Source organism: Artibeus jamaicensis, unplaced genomic scaffold (assembly GCF_021234435.1).
Source record: "Artibeus jamaicensis isolate MK-2021 breed Jamaican fruit bat unplaced genomic scaffold, CSHL_Jam_final contig_1015, whole genome shotgun sequence".
In the NCBI taxonomy this organism is placed as follows: Eukaryota; Metazoa; Chordata; class Mammalia; order Chiroptera; family Phyllostomidae; genus Artibeus; species Artibeus jamaicensis.
The window spans coordinates 16,681,177-16,694,122 of NW_026521194.1; the positions used below are offsets into that span (position 1 = coordinate 16,681,177).

Genomic DNA, 12,946 nt, shown 5'->3' on the forward strand with positions numbered 1-12,946 from the left:
CTCAAAGTTGTTGTGCATTAGGCAACAAACGGGTTCTCTTGGTTAAATTGTACATATTCTTCTCCTTTTGCCCCAGTGTCTAAAATGAAGCTCCAAATAGTTGAGGAAAGGCAAATCTGAATTTTATAACTAAGCCCCTAGAATATTAGCACTTGTAAAAAGGCTTATACCATTGTTAGCATCAAAGATGGATACTTCTATAGTGCTTCAAATAGTTTCATCTTCAAATTGATTTTCAAATCACAGACTTCAAAGCATAAAACCTCAAGGATGAAAATGACCACTGAACCTTCGATAAGGTTTAATTCAACAACCCATTTTACAGATAAGGGAACCAGGGCTTCAAATGGACTTGCTCAAGGTCCCACCCGTAGTAAGCGGCAGTTCTTTCTCCTACGCTCTGATCAGACAGTGGTTCCCAAGCTTAGCTGTACACTGGAATCGCCAGGAGCCTTAAAAACTGCCTGGCTTCTCCCTCTAGATGTTCTGATTTAAATGGCACTGGGAAGATCTTGAAAAGAGTTGCGTAAGTGATTCTAATAAGGCTCACCCACCCCACTGAAAACAATGTACTACTGCCCCATTATCAACATTTTTCAAAATCATCCCTAAAAGCCAATTAGCTCTATTAATTTTCTCAGTAAGCTTTTATTTCACCAACAGTTAATGTACTGAATGACCATCTTCAAAACTTAATGAGAACAAATTAAAACCAAACTTCCAAGAATTAGACTAATTTGGAGAAATAAGCATGAAACTTACTTGTCTGAGAAAGGTTAATCTTTAAAACTACTTTTGAATTATACACTGTAACATCAGAATCTTTTGAATTCAAAAAAAGCTACAGAATGTAGCCAAAGTCGAGTGGGTTTTTTTACTCATAGATTTAATGTCTTGGCTGAATAAAAATGCTCAGTGATTTTTTCACAGCTTGGAACTTTAGAAAGAGACAAGGCTCAGTTTTTGCTGAAACACAATTTGATCTTAACTATTGTCATAAGAGAAGAAAGACACATGATTATGATTGTGAACATGCTATTTTTAATTGAAATAAAAGTTACTGATACTTTAATTAGCAAAAAAATCTGGTATATTAGAACAAAATTAAGTTTATAAGCTTATAGTGTTTTTAAGACTGAAAAATAAAATCAAGGATGAGGCTATTAATATTTTCAGACAGCATCTCCCAAATTGTGTTCTGGAAAATTACCACACATATTCGAAAGAGACACTGATAATGTTCCTTGGACAACCCCAGTGGGAGCATGAAATCTCTATATCCTGTTCTGTTTTTTTCTCTTTTAAGTATGCTTGAAAAGTTCATATTAGGGTATTTTTAAAGTGCATCTCCAATTGTGGACTAGGTGGTGCTTCCAGAAATTAATGACGAGTTTCCATCATCATAACACACTGTTCGTGTCTGCTTAAGAATAAAATTGACCATGGCTGTAATTCCAAAACTTCATCTTTCTCATTTTTTTCTGCTGTGATTTTCTTATATATGGATTTAGATAGTATTTTTGGATATTTATATATTTATACACATGTAAAATTAAATTTCATATATCTATGAAAATAGTTCAACAAATTATATCCACATAGAAATTAGTTTAAAAAGTTATTCCTTAAGACTGGTTTGATGTATTTTCTCCCTCTTTGGGTGATAGGAAGAAGTGAATTTTTACACAGAAATAGTGTGGGGAAAAATGTATGATGGAAACAACCTGACAAAATCTAATCAAATGTAAAGGCACATACATTCTGGTGGCAGTAGGGGACAAGCTGCTGCTTCTTCCAAGAGTAGCTTCCAAAATAGTACATATACATTGTTTTAGGCCTTTATCTCATAAATACTTTTTTTCTAAAAACATCCAATAGAAAGCACCTCTCCTTTTTATTATTATTCAACAATATCTTACCAACAGAAATGCATCAAATAAAGAGAAGTACTTTTTCTGGGATTTCTTATTTGCTAACTGGCTTTCCCCTCTTCCATCCACTCTAATATTAAAATAGAAATCAAAAACTCTACCAAAAAATAGAAATCGTTATTTAGGTTCTTGAAAACAACATGTAATTGGCATTGCTTTCTTAACCTGATCACTGAAAAGGACAATCAAATGACTGAAATTATATATGGCTAGGATGCCTTCAGCATAAGGGGTCTGTCACTCAGCCCTTGGCAACCTAGTTGTACTCACCATTGTATTGTGGTTCTAAGATTAGGCTGGCTGACTGTGCTGTCATCTAGAAATATTGTTGAGCATGAGCTATATTTTTTAGTAAGGTGCCCTGGAGATACCTAAAGGGGAAGGGAAATAGAAGAAAATGTCACAGTAAGTTAAACCTGTAAAAGTGTGCTTTTTCCTTGGTTAAAATGTCAAACAATTAAGCATTAAGATTTTTCTTATACTTCATGAACTGCCTGAGTGTGATATCACGTGCAGCTCTATGGGATAACCATTAGGTGGAGACTCATAACTTCCACAGACGAGATTGGAGGAATGGATTATAAAATTCTTCCCTTGACATAGTACCTATAACCTGGCAGATACTTAGACATTCCCTTTATAATGCTGTAAAATGTTTAGAGTAAGATTTCAGTGATTTTGTCTCAAGCAATGAAAAGCAGCTAAAATTTTCTATTTCTACTATTCATTTACTACAACAAAACATAACACCCTACAGAATATTGAAGCAAGAACATTTTATCGCAGTAAATGAAAGCCGATACTAATTATTAGTTCAGGAGACAGTGTGACAAAGCACACGTCAGTCAAAGGTGAGTGTGCACCAACGCTGCCCATTTGCTACACCAAGCTAGGGAGTCAGGGTCTCTCTGGGTCTCAGGCTCCTTATCTGGAGGATAAAAGAGTATTGTTTTAAGATTCTCTCACATCCAAAGAAAACAAATAAAACAACTTTGAGAATTTAATTCTCATTGCATGTTTAAGTAAGACTTTCATTACATTACTCAAGTGAGAACCTCAAAGGATAGTGTCCATTCACTTCTAAATGTCATTAACTCAATTCTCTTAAGTTATTTGACACTTACCACATCCCTGCCTCACTCATGCTGCTCCTGGGCCGACAGTGCCTTTTCTTCCTCCTGTCCCAACAAACTTACCTCCCACCCCACTCCTCATCCACCTCCAGGGTGCCTCTGCCAGTAACCACACTACAAAACGTCCCTCTTTGTGTATACTCAGGCATCTAGGTTACCACTTATTACATGGCATCAATTGCTTACGGGGGAAGCCCCCCTCATAAAAAAGTAAGTTTCTTGGCCTGGCTGGGTGGTTCAGTTGGTTGGAGTATTGTCCCATACACCAAAAGACTGTGGGTTTGATTCCTGGTCAGAGCACATTGGAGGCAACCAATGGATGGTTCTCACATCGATGTATCTATCTACTTACCTGTCTCCCTCCCTCCCACCTTTGCTTGCTTGCTTCCTTCCTCTCTCTGTTTCTCCCCCTCCCCTCTTCTGCTTCCACTCTCTCAAAATCAATAAACACATCCTCAGATGAGGATGAAAAAAAATCAAAAAACCTAGAGCTTCTCTAGGGAAAGGAGGACTTTTTCCCTACCTCCATCCAGCTGCTGAGCACAGAATCTGGGACAAATTAGGAGTGCACCTAGTGGTTGACAAATTATTTAAAATTAACTACAACTGGAAGGTAAATCTTACTACAGATACTAATTAGAATGTATATCTGCAGTGGAGAGGTGACAATGAACTTTTTGAGACCCTCTAAAAAATAAACTATCTTTAAAACACTTTAGAAGTATCCACTGATTTGTAAAAAGCCCAACAATAAAACAATAATCAAATACTGAAATAGCCTAGCCTGTTAGGTCAATTTTCTTCCTTAAAGTAAGGCCAATGCCTAATCCCAGTCACTGTAAGTAGTTGAAAGTAACAGCAGCATTTTTAATATTAGAGAGTACAAAAATTTTAATATGCTTGGTTTTGTTGTACTTTTCAAAACGAATTCAGATGAGCCTGCCTTCCTTCCTTCCTTCCTTCCTTCCTTCCTTCCTTCCTTCCTTCCTTCCTTCCTTCCTTTCTCATATTAACGTAAAATAATTGTCTTCACACTGTCATACTTTCCCATTAGTATCCCCACAATCATACAAAAAATGAGGCAGAAAGAAAATCTAGTGGATGCATCTTAAAATACAGAGCATTTTAAAAACTGCCAGTAAACAGTATTGAGAAATATCTACAAAACACCATTTCACCTGTTTCAGGTGTTTTACTGCAAAGGTATTTATTCCTTACAAACGAAAAGTTCCAGACAGCGTATTCTTAAAAAGTACCACAATTTGGGGGAAAGTTGTCCTTTAAGTAAGAAATGTTTTAGCTATAGCTAAGACTCTCTTATGTTCCTTAAGCTATGGAGTTAACATGTAATTTATTTTTTGGATCTCAAAATGAAAAAACAAAAAACTCAACAACAACATAAGGCATAAAAAATGAAAATTCACTCAAATGGAAGATTATATTGTAAGATCACTACTATTAAGGTGTAATATGGTATATAATATACCATAATAAAGTCAATTATGATCAAAAACCTATATATTGGGGGAGTATAAAGAATAGGGAAAAATACACTAAAATACAGTTGATAAAGCTTTGGGTGATATCTGCTCCCATTATCCTCTACCTAATTTTTTTCTATTTTAAGTATATATTGGTTTATCTTTGAATATTAGTGCTAAAACTTTTTGAATGTGTAATGAGACATGGACTTACAACCCAATGGGGGCTCATTTAGTAAATCAGAAACACTGAAAACTTCCTCAGCAGTCCAGGCCTACTCCCTACTGGTCAAATTCTCAGTTCGAGTATCTGGTAATCACTAGAGGCAGAATTAAGCTTCTGCAAAGCCCAGATATATATTGGCCACCATCAGGTTAATTACCCCTTGCCTTGCTTGAAAATTGAAGACAAAAGTTCCTTATGGTGAATGTCTTACTTACTATTGCTGGCTACACTGGAAAACATAAAGATGTGAAACACAAATACAAAAAAATTAAACCACCAAAATACTATTGACACTTAGTGTTCTTAGGTATTATTAAAGTTGGTCACAGAATTCACAGGGACAAAGAATCATACTTTATCTCCATTCATTCAGCACTAATGACATACTAGATGGACTTTTCCAATCTTCACAAGGGAAGGAGTTGCCTAGCAGACTTAAGGTTCAAGACCAGAACAATAATCATACCTAAAAGTCTAACAAGTCACAACCCAAACCTTACTCCTATCAAAGGTCAAGTACCTGTTGAAATTCTGCCCCCACACATGGTGCCTACTGCCTCATTTTAACCCATTAAAAAAGCTGAAGTTTACTTTTTATCTCTCTACTTTTCCACAAGTTTTGAATATTGAGAATTAATGACTTAATTAACCTAAAATTTTCTAACACTTTATGCATTAATGAAAACCAATGCACCTATGTTGCACATTAATGGGACAAATACGGCAGGATGAGCAGTTTGAATAGAATTCTTAATTAAGGCTCTGGCAGAAAAGTGTACTGTGCTAATTATAGGTATAGCCAAAAATATTCTCTGAATTAATGGCATTAATTACATTGAGTTAAAACTTTAAACTTAGATTTCCACTTTAAATACAGGTTCTAAATTTAAATGAAACATGGTGGGACTGACTACAAATCCATTTTCTTCTCCCTTTTCTTTCAGAGATACCTTATTAGAATTAAAGGCAAAAAGAAGAAAAGGTGAGACACAATATAGGACAAACAGCAGGTAATTTTTAATGTCTGAAAGCTGAAGACTAGATAAAGAACTGGCAGGTGACACAGCAGAACAGAGGAAGCACAAACTTGGAGCCTACAGGCGTGGCTGGGACAAGAACAGGAAAGCCAGTTATCCAACAGAATCAAAGGCAGGTTCAGCATTCAGAGGCTTGACCCCCAAATCCTCCAATGAGGCCTATCAGTTAACACAAGTCCTGCTCATTCCTGGTGCGTCCAATCAGATCTTAAGATAGAGCCAGGGAGCATCACACATCTGAGGAAAGCCAACAAGTAAAAGAGATTAAAATGGGAAGGAGGAAATTAATGGGAGTGATAAAATTCAGGAGGAGCACATGGGAACTTTAAAAAAATAATCCTTAACCTCAAAAAAGGCAATAATGTGCATTGGTGAAAAAACTGAATGCTATTTTAAAGGAATAGCAGAATAAAAAAGAACGCTACAAATTAAAAACAAGATAGACAAAAATTAAAAACAAGATAGACAAAACAAAGAATTCAATAGGAAGACTGGAACACAAACTCAAGCAAATCTCTTAAGAAATACAGATTTCCTTTTAGATGAAATGGAAGAGGCAAAAACATTAGCAAATGGTGAAAAAATACTAGTTCCAGTATTCTGAGTAATACAAATACTAGAAAAAAGGAATAGAGAAAGTATTTTTTAAAAATTCACCGAAATGACAGAAGATCCACAGACTTAATGGCCGCAAAAAGTAAGAAGGTACAGACCAAACCATACCATGAATTTCAGAATCCCAGGGATAGAGAAGGTACTAAAAGAGAGGCTTCCAGAGAGGAAGGGATGGGGAAGAATGACTAAAATTGGTAACGTACGATGTATCACACAATGTCAACAGATTTAAGAGCAATGTTGTAAATGAGAAAACAGTAAAAATGTCTTCTGAACTGTAAAAATTCGTTTCATCTGAGAATTCTACACTTTATCAAACAGGAGGCACTTCCGAGGCTAGGTCTCTAAAAACTTCCACACAGGAACCCTTTCCTGGGGAAACGCGCTCCAGTAAAACAAGGGAGTATAACAAGACGGGGAAGCAGAATCTAGAACACAGGGGATCCAACGCGAGAAAGCAGTTACGTGAGCTCCTAGATGACTTCAGAGAGGGAATACGCCAGGAAGACAGGCACAGAGCAGGCCCCGGGAAAACCAGTCTACACACTAGAGTAGGACGAGAAAAAACTGAGCAAGGTTGTTTCCAAGAAAAAATGGAACAAATGTGTTTAGTAGACAGAAAATATTTTTGATAGGCATGTGACAAATGTTACAACATTTGGGGGAAAATAGCTGTTAGGAAACAGGCAAAAGAATATAACCAGGGAATTAACTGCACATACACAGAAATGAAGAATTACTAAGTTACTGTGGTATAAATATAGTATTTGGTAATCATCTTTCTACTGTCAAATTACTAGATTGATAGGTACAAATTATTATTATTATTATTTTAAATCAGGAAGACCAGGCTGCTTATTGCACTTGGCTATGTGAGATCATGGCAAGAGGGGGACTGTATTATCCTGGAAAAGTGTAGAAGTGCTCAGATTTCAGTTACATTTGAGAAAAAGAATGAGGGTTGCACAAAGAAACAGCACAGCCAGAGAACTCAATGGCTTGGCAGTGAAAAATATTTGCATGGTCATAACAGTGTAAACAGTGACTCTGATTTTCTGAAAACTGTGTCATGTGTTGAGAGAGCAGCGGGAGGGAAATAAGACCACACGACAGAATAAGAAAGCTAAACTTTCACCTGCTATGACAGGAAGTCAATAAATAGTGCTGAAAATTAACTTAGCCACTACACTTCTGTTATTTTTAAGAAAATAGTAAGGTTTTAAAATTGAGGCAGATCTTTACACCACAATCATGTTACTTAACTTAAATATCAGAACCCTTTAACAAAAAGCATTACTAAGCCAAAGACTTTCCTGAATTCATGAGTTTGTCTGACAATTAGAAAAACAAAGGAGATTCAGAAAATCTACAAAAAGATGTCTATGCTAACAGTACTGAGCCCGTTATATTTTTCAGGAATCATGGCAGACAACTTTTAATTCAAACTATTAATTTCTTACTTAACTTTTCAACTGTTTACTTACATGGTTTACATAGTTGTTCTTCCTCTTTTCTCGCACTGAGAATAAAAAAAATTAACTCATCAATTCTGATACAAATGCCATAGAAAAATAAAAGTTGCTGATTATCTGACAGATTACCAACATACAAAATGAGACAAAATTCCATTCCATTTTAAAAATAAGTTCCAACAAAATTTATAATTTAAATCACCTGGCAAGATTAGTCCCATCAAGCAGAGCTAAACACACAGTTCTACTTTTGACCTAACAGATACTCTGTATCAGGTACAAATGAAACTCTCCAGGTACAGAAGATAAGGGCAAAGGAATGAGGCCAGGTGAGAACCTGAGCCAACACACTGTACCTGTTGCATCCTGAGTACCCAGTGCTCATTTCTCATTCTGCATTTATACCCACCTTCCTTGAATCACGGGGATCTGAGAGCTGACAGCTCTCAGAGCCAGTTTCTGGCCGGGCACTAACCCCTCCACGCACCACCACCCCTGGAAATATCCTGAACTACTTATTAGTAATCAATGAAAACACCTTGCTGAAGAAATAAATGGGTCTTCATTCATTTGGAAAGTAACCTATTTAATTGTAAAATGAATGTCCTAACCTAACTGAACATCTCTACAACACACAAAAATCGACTCGCCCTCACGAAGGCGGGAAGAAGAATAAAAACTGTGAGGAGGCCTTGGCCCTGTTTCCCACACCGCCTCCTCCACGGAGGACAGGATCAGAGGCGCGTGTGCCTTAGGACCAGACAGAGGGGCACGGGCAAGTTTCCCCTGCTCTGTCTCCACTCTCTCTGCATGTGAGCAGCCCATGGCTCTGGGGAAAACTGAGAAGCAGAGCGATTCTAACCAAAAATGGACAGCTCAAGACAGGCAAAATACACACACTGTGAAAAGGCAGATGAGAAGCCCCATTTTTTATTGTGCTGCACCACTTCAAACATTATGGCATCCTCACTTCTTGTGGTTCTGCTGCCATAATCAACTGAAAAACTTGATCATGTGTGGCTTTTTAAGCAAGTAAACTAGATTCAACATAACTAACGAAAATAACTAAGCAAGCAGAAGTGTTAAAATCTTGCAGTTCTGACTCCTACCCTGAGGCCAACAGGACACATGCTGAGGCTAACCTTCTGGGAAACTCTACTGGGGACGTGTTCACTCCGGTGTGAAGAGCATCACATCGGAGTGAGAAAGTTTTGAATAGTTTGAAAGTTCTGAGTACAAATCTGGATGTGAGACAGAATCATTTGGTTGAGCGCTATGTTAAATGGGGCCAAAATCATAAATTCAACCATCATATATAAACTGATTTTTTTTATTTGTTCAAATGAAATCCTAACTGTGACTAAATCCTATCATTCATCCTTAAAACGTGTGCTCTTGGGAGCGAGGGGAAAGGACACAGTTTGGAGAAAGAGAGCACACCTAAATCACGTGGCCGACTGACGGTACGGTAAGGAGGTGCGACGTGTGTGAACACACAGTCTACCTGTTCTCACCGACACAGTGACAACTAAAGGCAAGTGTACCTGTCATCACACACTAAAATTAAACAAGTAGATGCACGAAAAAGTGAAACATTTAAACCAATGTATGAGTTCTTCTAAATACTTCCTATAATATAGGAAACAAAATGGTTTTAAATCTTCTCAGAGGAAATAAAATACTGTCTTACCATCCGTTTGAGATTTGTTCAGGAAAATTGTGCTCGCCCTCGGATGGTCAGAAGGGTTTGATTCCACAGCTAACTCTGGATAAGAAGAGAAAGAGGGTATGTAATAACTTAGTTGAGTAGAAAAAACGTAAGATTTTTAAAACAGCTACACACACATCAATTTTAATAAATTTTAACAGTATTGGGAAGAGTTTTAAGCAATGATACCAAGCCAATTTTGGTAAAGGCAACAATATAAAAATTCTACTGGAAAAATGCAAAACTGTAGAATCTCTCTGTATACATGGAATAAAAGCAGGCTATGTCTTAGACTTCTTTTTTTAACTTGCACCTAAATAATCTAGTCAACTTTTAGGTGAATTATATATGTGTTTTCCCACTTCTATTTATCAGTTAAAACTACACAGTCACCCTCCTTTCTGCTGATTTACTAGCACATCCCAGCAACAGTCTCAAGACGCAAGTTATGCAGTAGCCAGTATTACTGTCAGATACCAACTGATGTATTAAATATGCCAAAACCAAGTGGGTTGGTTTTGGCAAATAGTCTTTAGACCTTTAGGCTAACTCTAACTCTGTTCAACAGATGAACTCACGTAGTTAGCTGTGGTTTACTTGGGGGCTACTCACTGAGGCAGATTTCACAGGATAGCATAAAAGCTCAATGTCCTAGTCTATAGGAACATTAATGATAGTGATCTTTAAGTCTTTCATAGAAATAATTTTTAACTTTTGCCCCCAATTTCCAAAGCTAGTCTCACTTCTTCCTTCTATGCCACATGATTATTTTGAGGCTTCAATAAGAATACTTTCTGGAGATGATCATAGGGCTACTTGAAAAATATTTTTGCTACACCTGCGTAAAAGTAGGTCTGCCTGCAGTCCACCTTGCACTAAGGTGGGATAAACTATTTCAGCAAGAATACAAAACAGGTATTTGAAAACAAAGTTTGCCACCATACAAATAATAAAGTTGTCTTCAAAACAAACAAACAAACAAACAAACAAACAAACAAACAAACAAACAAAAGAACCCTATGATATGCCTCAGTACTGTCTATCTCAAACCACTTAACCAATCTTGTAAAAAAAGTGGACCAATATCCTAATAGAGGAATGGTTAAGATAATATTTCCCACACCACATATTAACCGTTCTACTTTTTAAAAGGGCATTTGGTGATGAAATCTAAATACACTATGTCACTGGTTCTTAGAGAATCAAAATGCACATGACTGTGTTAAAAACTAATCAGTCTACTGATGAGTAATGTCTAACTCAGATTTCAAAAAGGTATCTACCTAGAGTCCTTTTTCCCCTCCACATATACAGTTAGAATCTTGCAAAAACATAATTGGGGACTTCCTGGTTTAACGGGAATCCGAATCATGCACTTTAATGGCACGGCCAGCACTAGAAATTTATATAGCTCAACTAACTGCTGTATTTTCTAAAGAAATTCCTTCACTGAATTTCAAGTTTATTAAACTGCTTTTGGAGCAACTATTCTATTCAATATTTTTATATAAAAGGTCCATAAAAATGACTAAAGGTTTTTCCACATATTTAAAAATGAGACACTATTAGCTATTTGGAAAAATAAATCAATTCAGTTGCACTCTGTGCACAAAGTGACAGAGATTTTCCCAGCTGCCTCTAACCCTAGGCTTCTGAAAGGGTTCAAGACTACTTCCTACCAATAATAAAGCAAATATTCTGCATTTGAACTTAAAAAATAAGCAAAAATGTTTACAGAAGTAGCCATATTACCAGAAGTACCAGAAGTACCGGAATCAGAGAAGCAGCAGGCTTGAACACACACACAAGCACACACACAAGCACACAAGTGTGTGCACACCCCAAACCAAAATGTACTGCTATGGATCTAAATACAAAAGAGCAAAAACAGCCCAAGTGACAAGGGAAAAAGTGGGAACCACCCTACCCTACACCTAGGGTTCTGGGGTGGGCGCATGCCCCAGGGCTGGCCAATCAATCACAGCCACCTGGGACCTTTTCAGGAGAGATCAACAGGAGTACAGAACTGAGACAAGTTCCAAGAAGATCATTTCATTTCTGGATCAAGGAGTACCCCGATTTTTATTTTGTGAACTCTGGTTTTACAAGTCAACACTTTTCTAAAAAAAAGTTACGCTATTTCAAGATAGATTTTCTTTACCTTGCAACTAAAAGAAACCTAGACCTAGTTAATCAACAGTATTGACGATCACACTACAGGTGGGAACAGGTAAAAGCCATTTGCTCATCCCTTAGCAAATATCATAAACAGAAATTTGTAAGAGCCAAAATAATGTTTTGTTTAAAGTCTCCATATAACTTCACACCTGTCAGAAAGGCTCTCATCAATAAACAAACGAGTGCCGGTGAGAACGTGGAGAAGGGGGAACCCTCATGCACTGTTGGTGGGAACGCAGACGGGTGCAGCCGCTATGAAAACAGTGTGGATGTTCCTCAGAAAATTAAAAATGAAACTTAAGACCCAGTGGTCTCGATTCTAGGAATATATCTCAAGGAACCCAAAACACTAATGCAAAAGAATACATGCACCCCTATGTTCACTGCAGCATTACTTACAATAGCCAAGATTTGGAAGCAGAATATTGCAGAAAGACACTGGTATATTCCAACTAAATAGAAATGTCAGCAGTTTGTGGGCCAACTACTGGGCTCCTTTTATACTTAAGGCTCCCTCATTTTCTGAACTGCTCTATCATCCCTACACAATACACTGCATTTATTATATATTGAATTAGTTTCATGTGCCCTAACACAAAGTTTAGGGTCTAACTGTACACTGATGATTTTATCTCTGAGTCCACTTTTCACCGCAGTCAGGTAGCTCCACCCGTCGACCTTGAGCCGGCCTGGCCTGCGTCCCCAGAGGGCACATTGCACACCCTCAGTCCCACAGTCTACTGCTCCTTGAGCCTTGCTTCTGTTTTCCTGGCCTCTGACAATCTAACTCTGGCCTCCAAACTACCTCTGCGGCTGCCTCGACCTTGGTTCTCAGTCTTGCCTTGTTTTAGTCATCAATCCGTGTTTTAGTGACTGTGACTACTATGTGACACTTCATAGAAAGAAGCACACCTTTCTTTATGCATTTCTAAAAAGTACTTTGCTTAGTGTCTCAGATTTTAAGAACATTTTTGAGTTGCAATTTACCTCAATTTCATTTTGAATAATGCAATGTTACTGTTTTAACCCTGAAGCTTAAACTCCTTTAATACACTAAAAAAGGGGGGGTGAGAAAAAAAGTAGTGTTGTTACTGACATGCTCACATGATGTGTCATTCTACAAATTCAATCCCCGTGTATCAGGTTCCTGGAATTCACATTCCCG

General features: G+C 37.3%; 1 protein-coding gene across 3 annotated transcripts in view; it reads right to left on the reverse strand.

The window, feature by feature from the left end:
• CCNYL1 (cyclin Y like 1) overlaps nt 1-12,946 on the reverse strand; it is a 34,088-nt gene that overhangs the window by 15,517 nt on the left and 5,625 nt on the right. For 2 of the 3 annotated variants that reach the window (XM_037166008.2, XM_037166009.2), the window contains exons 2-4: nt 9,586-9,660; nt 7,908-7,942; nt 2,202-2,302 (exon numbers count right to left, since the gene is read on the reverse strand). In XM_037166008.2, coding sequence (XP_037021903.1) covers nt 2,202-2,302; nt 7,908-7,942; nt 9,586-9,660 — 211 coding nt within the window. Of the gene's footprint in view, nt 1-2,201; nt 2,303-7,907; nt 7,943-9,585; nt 9,661-12,946 lie in introns of those variants that run through there. The other variant, XM_037166010.2, reaches the window with a different exon arrangement.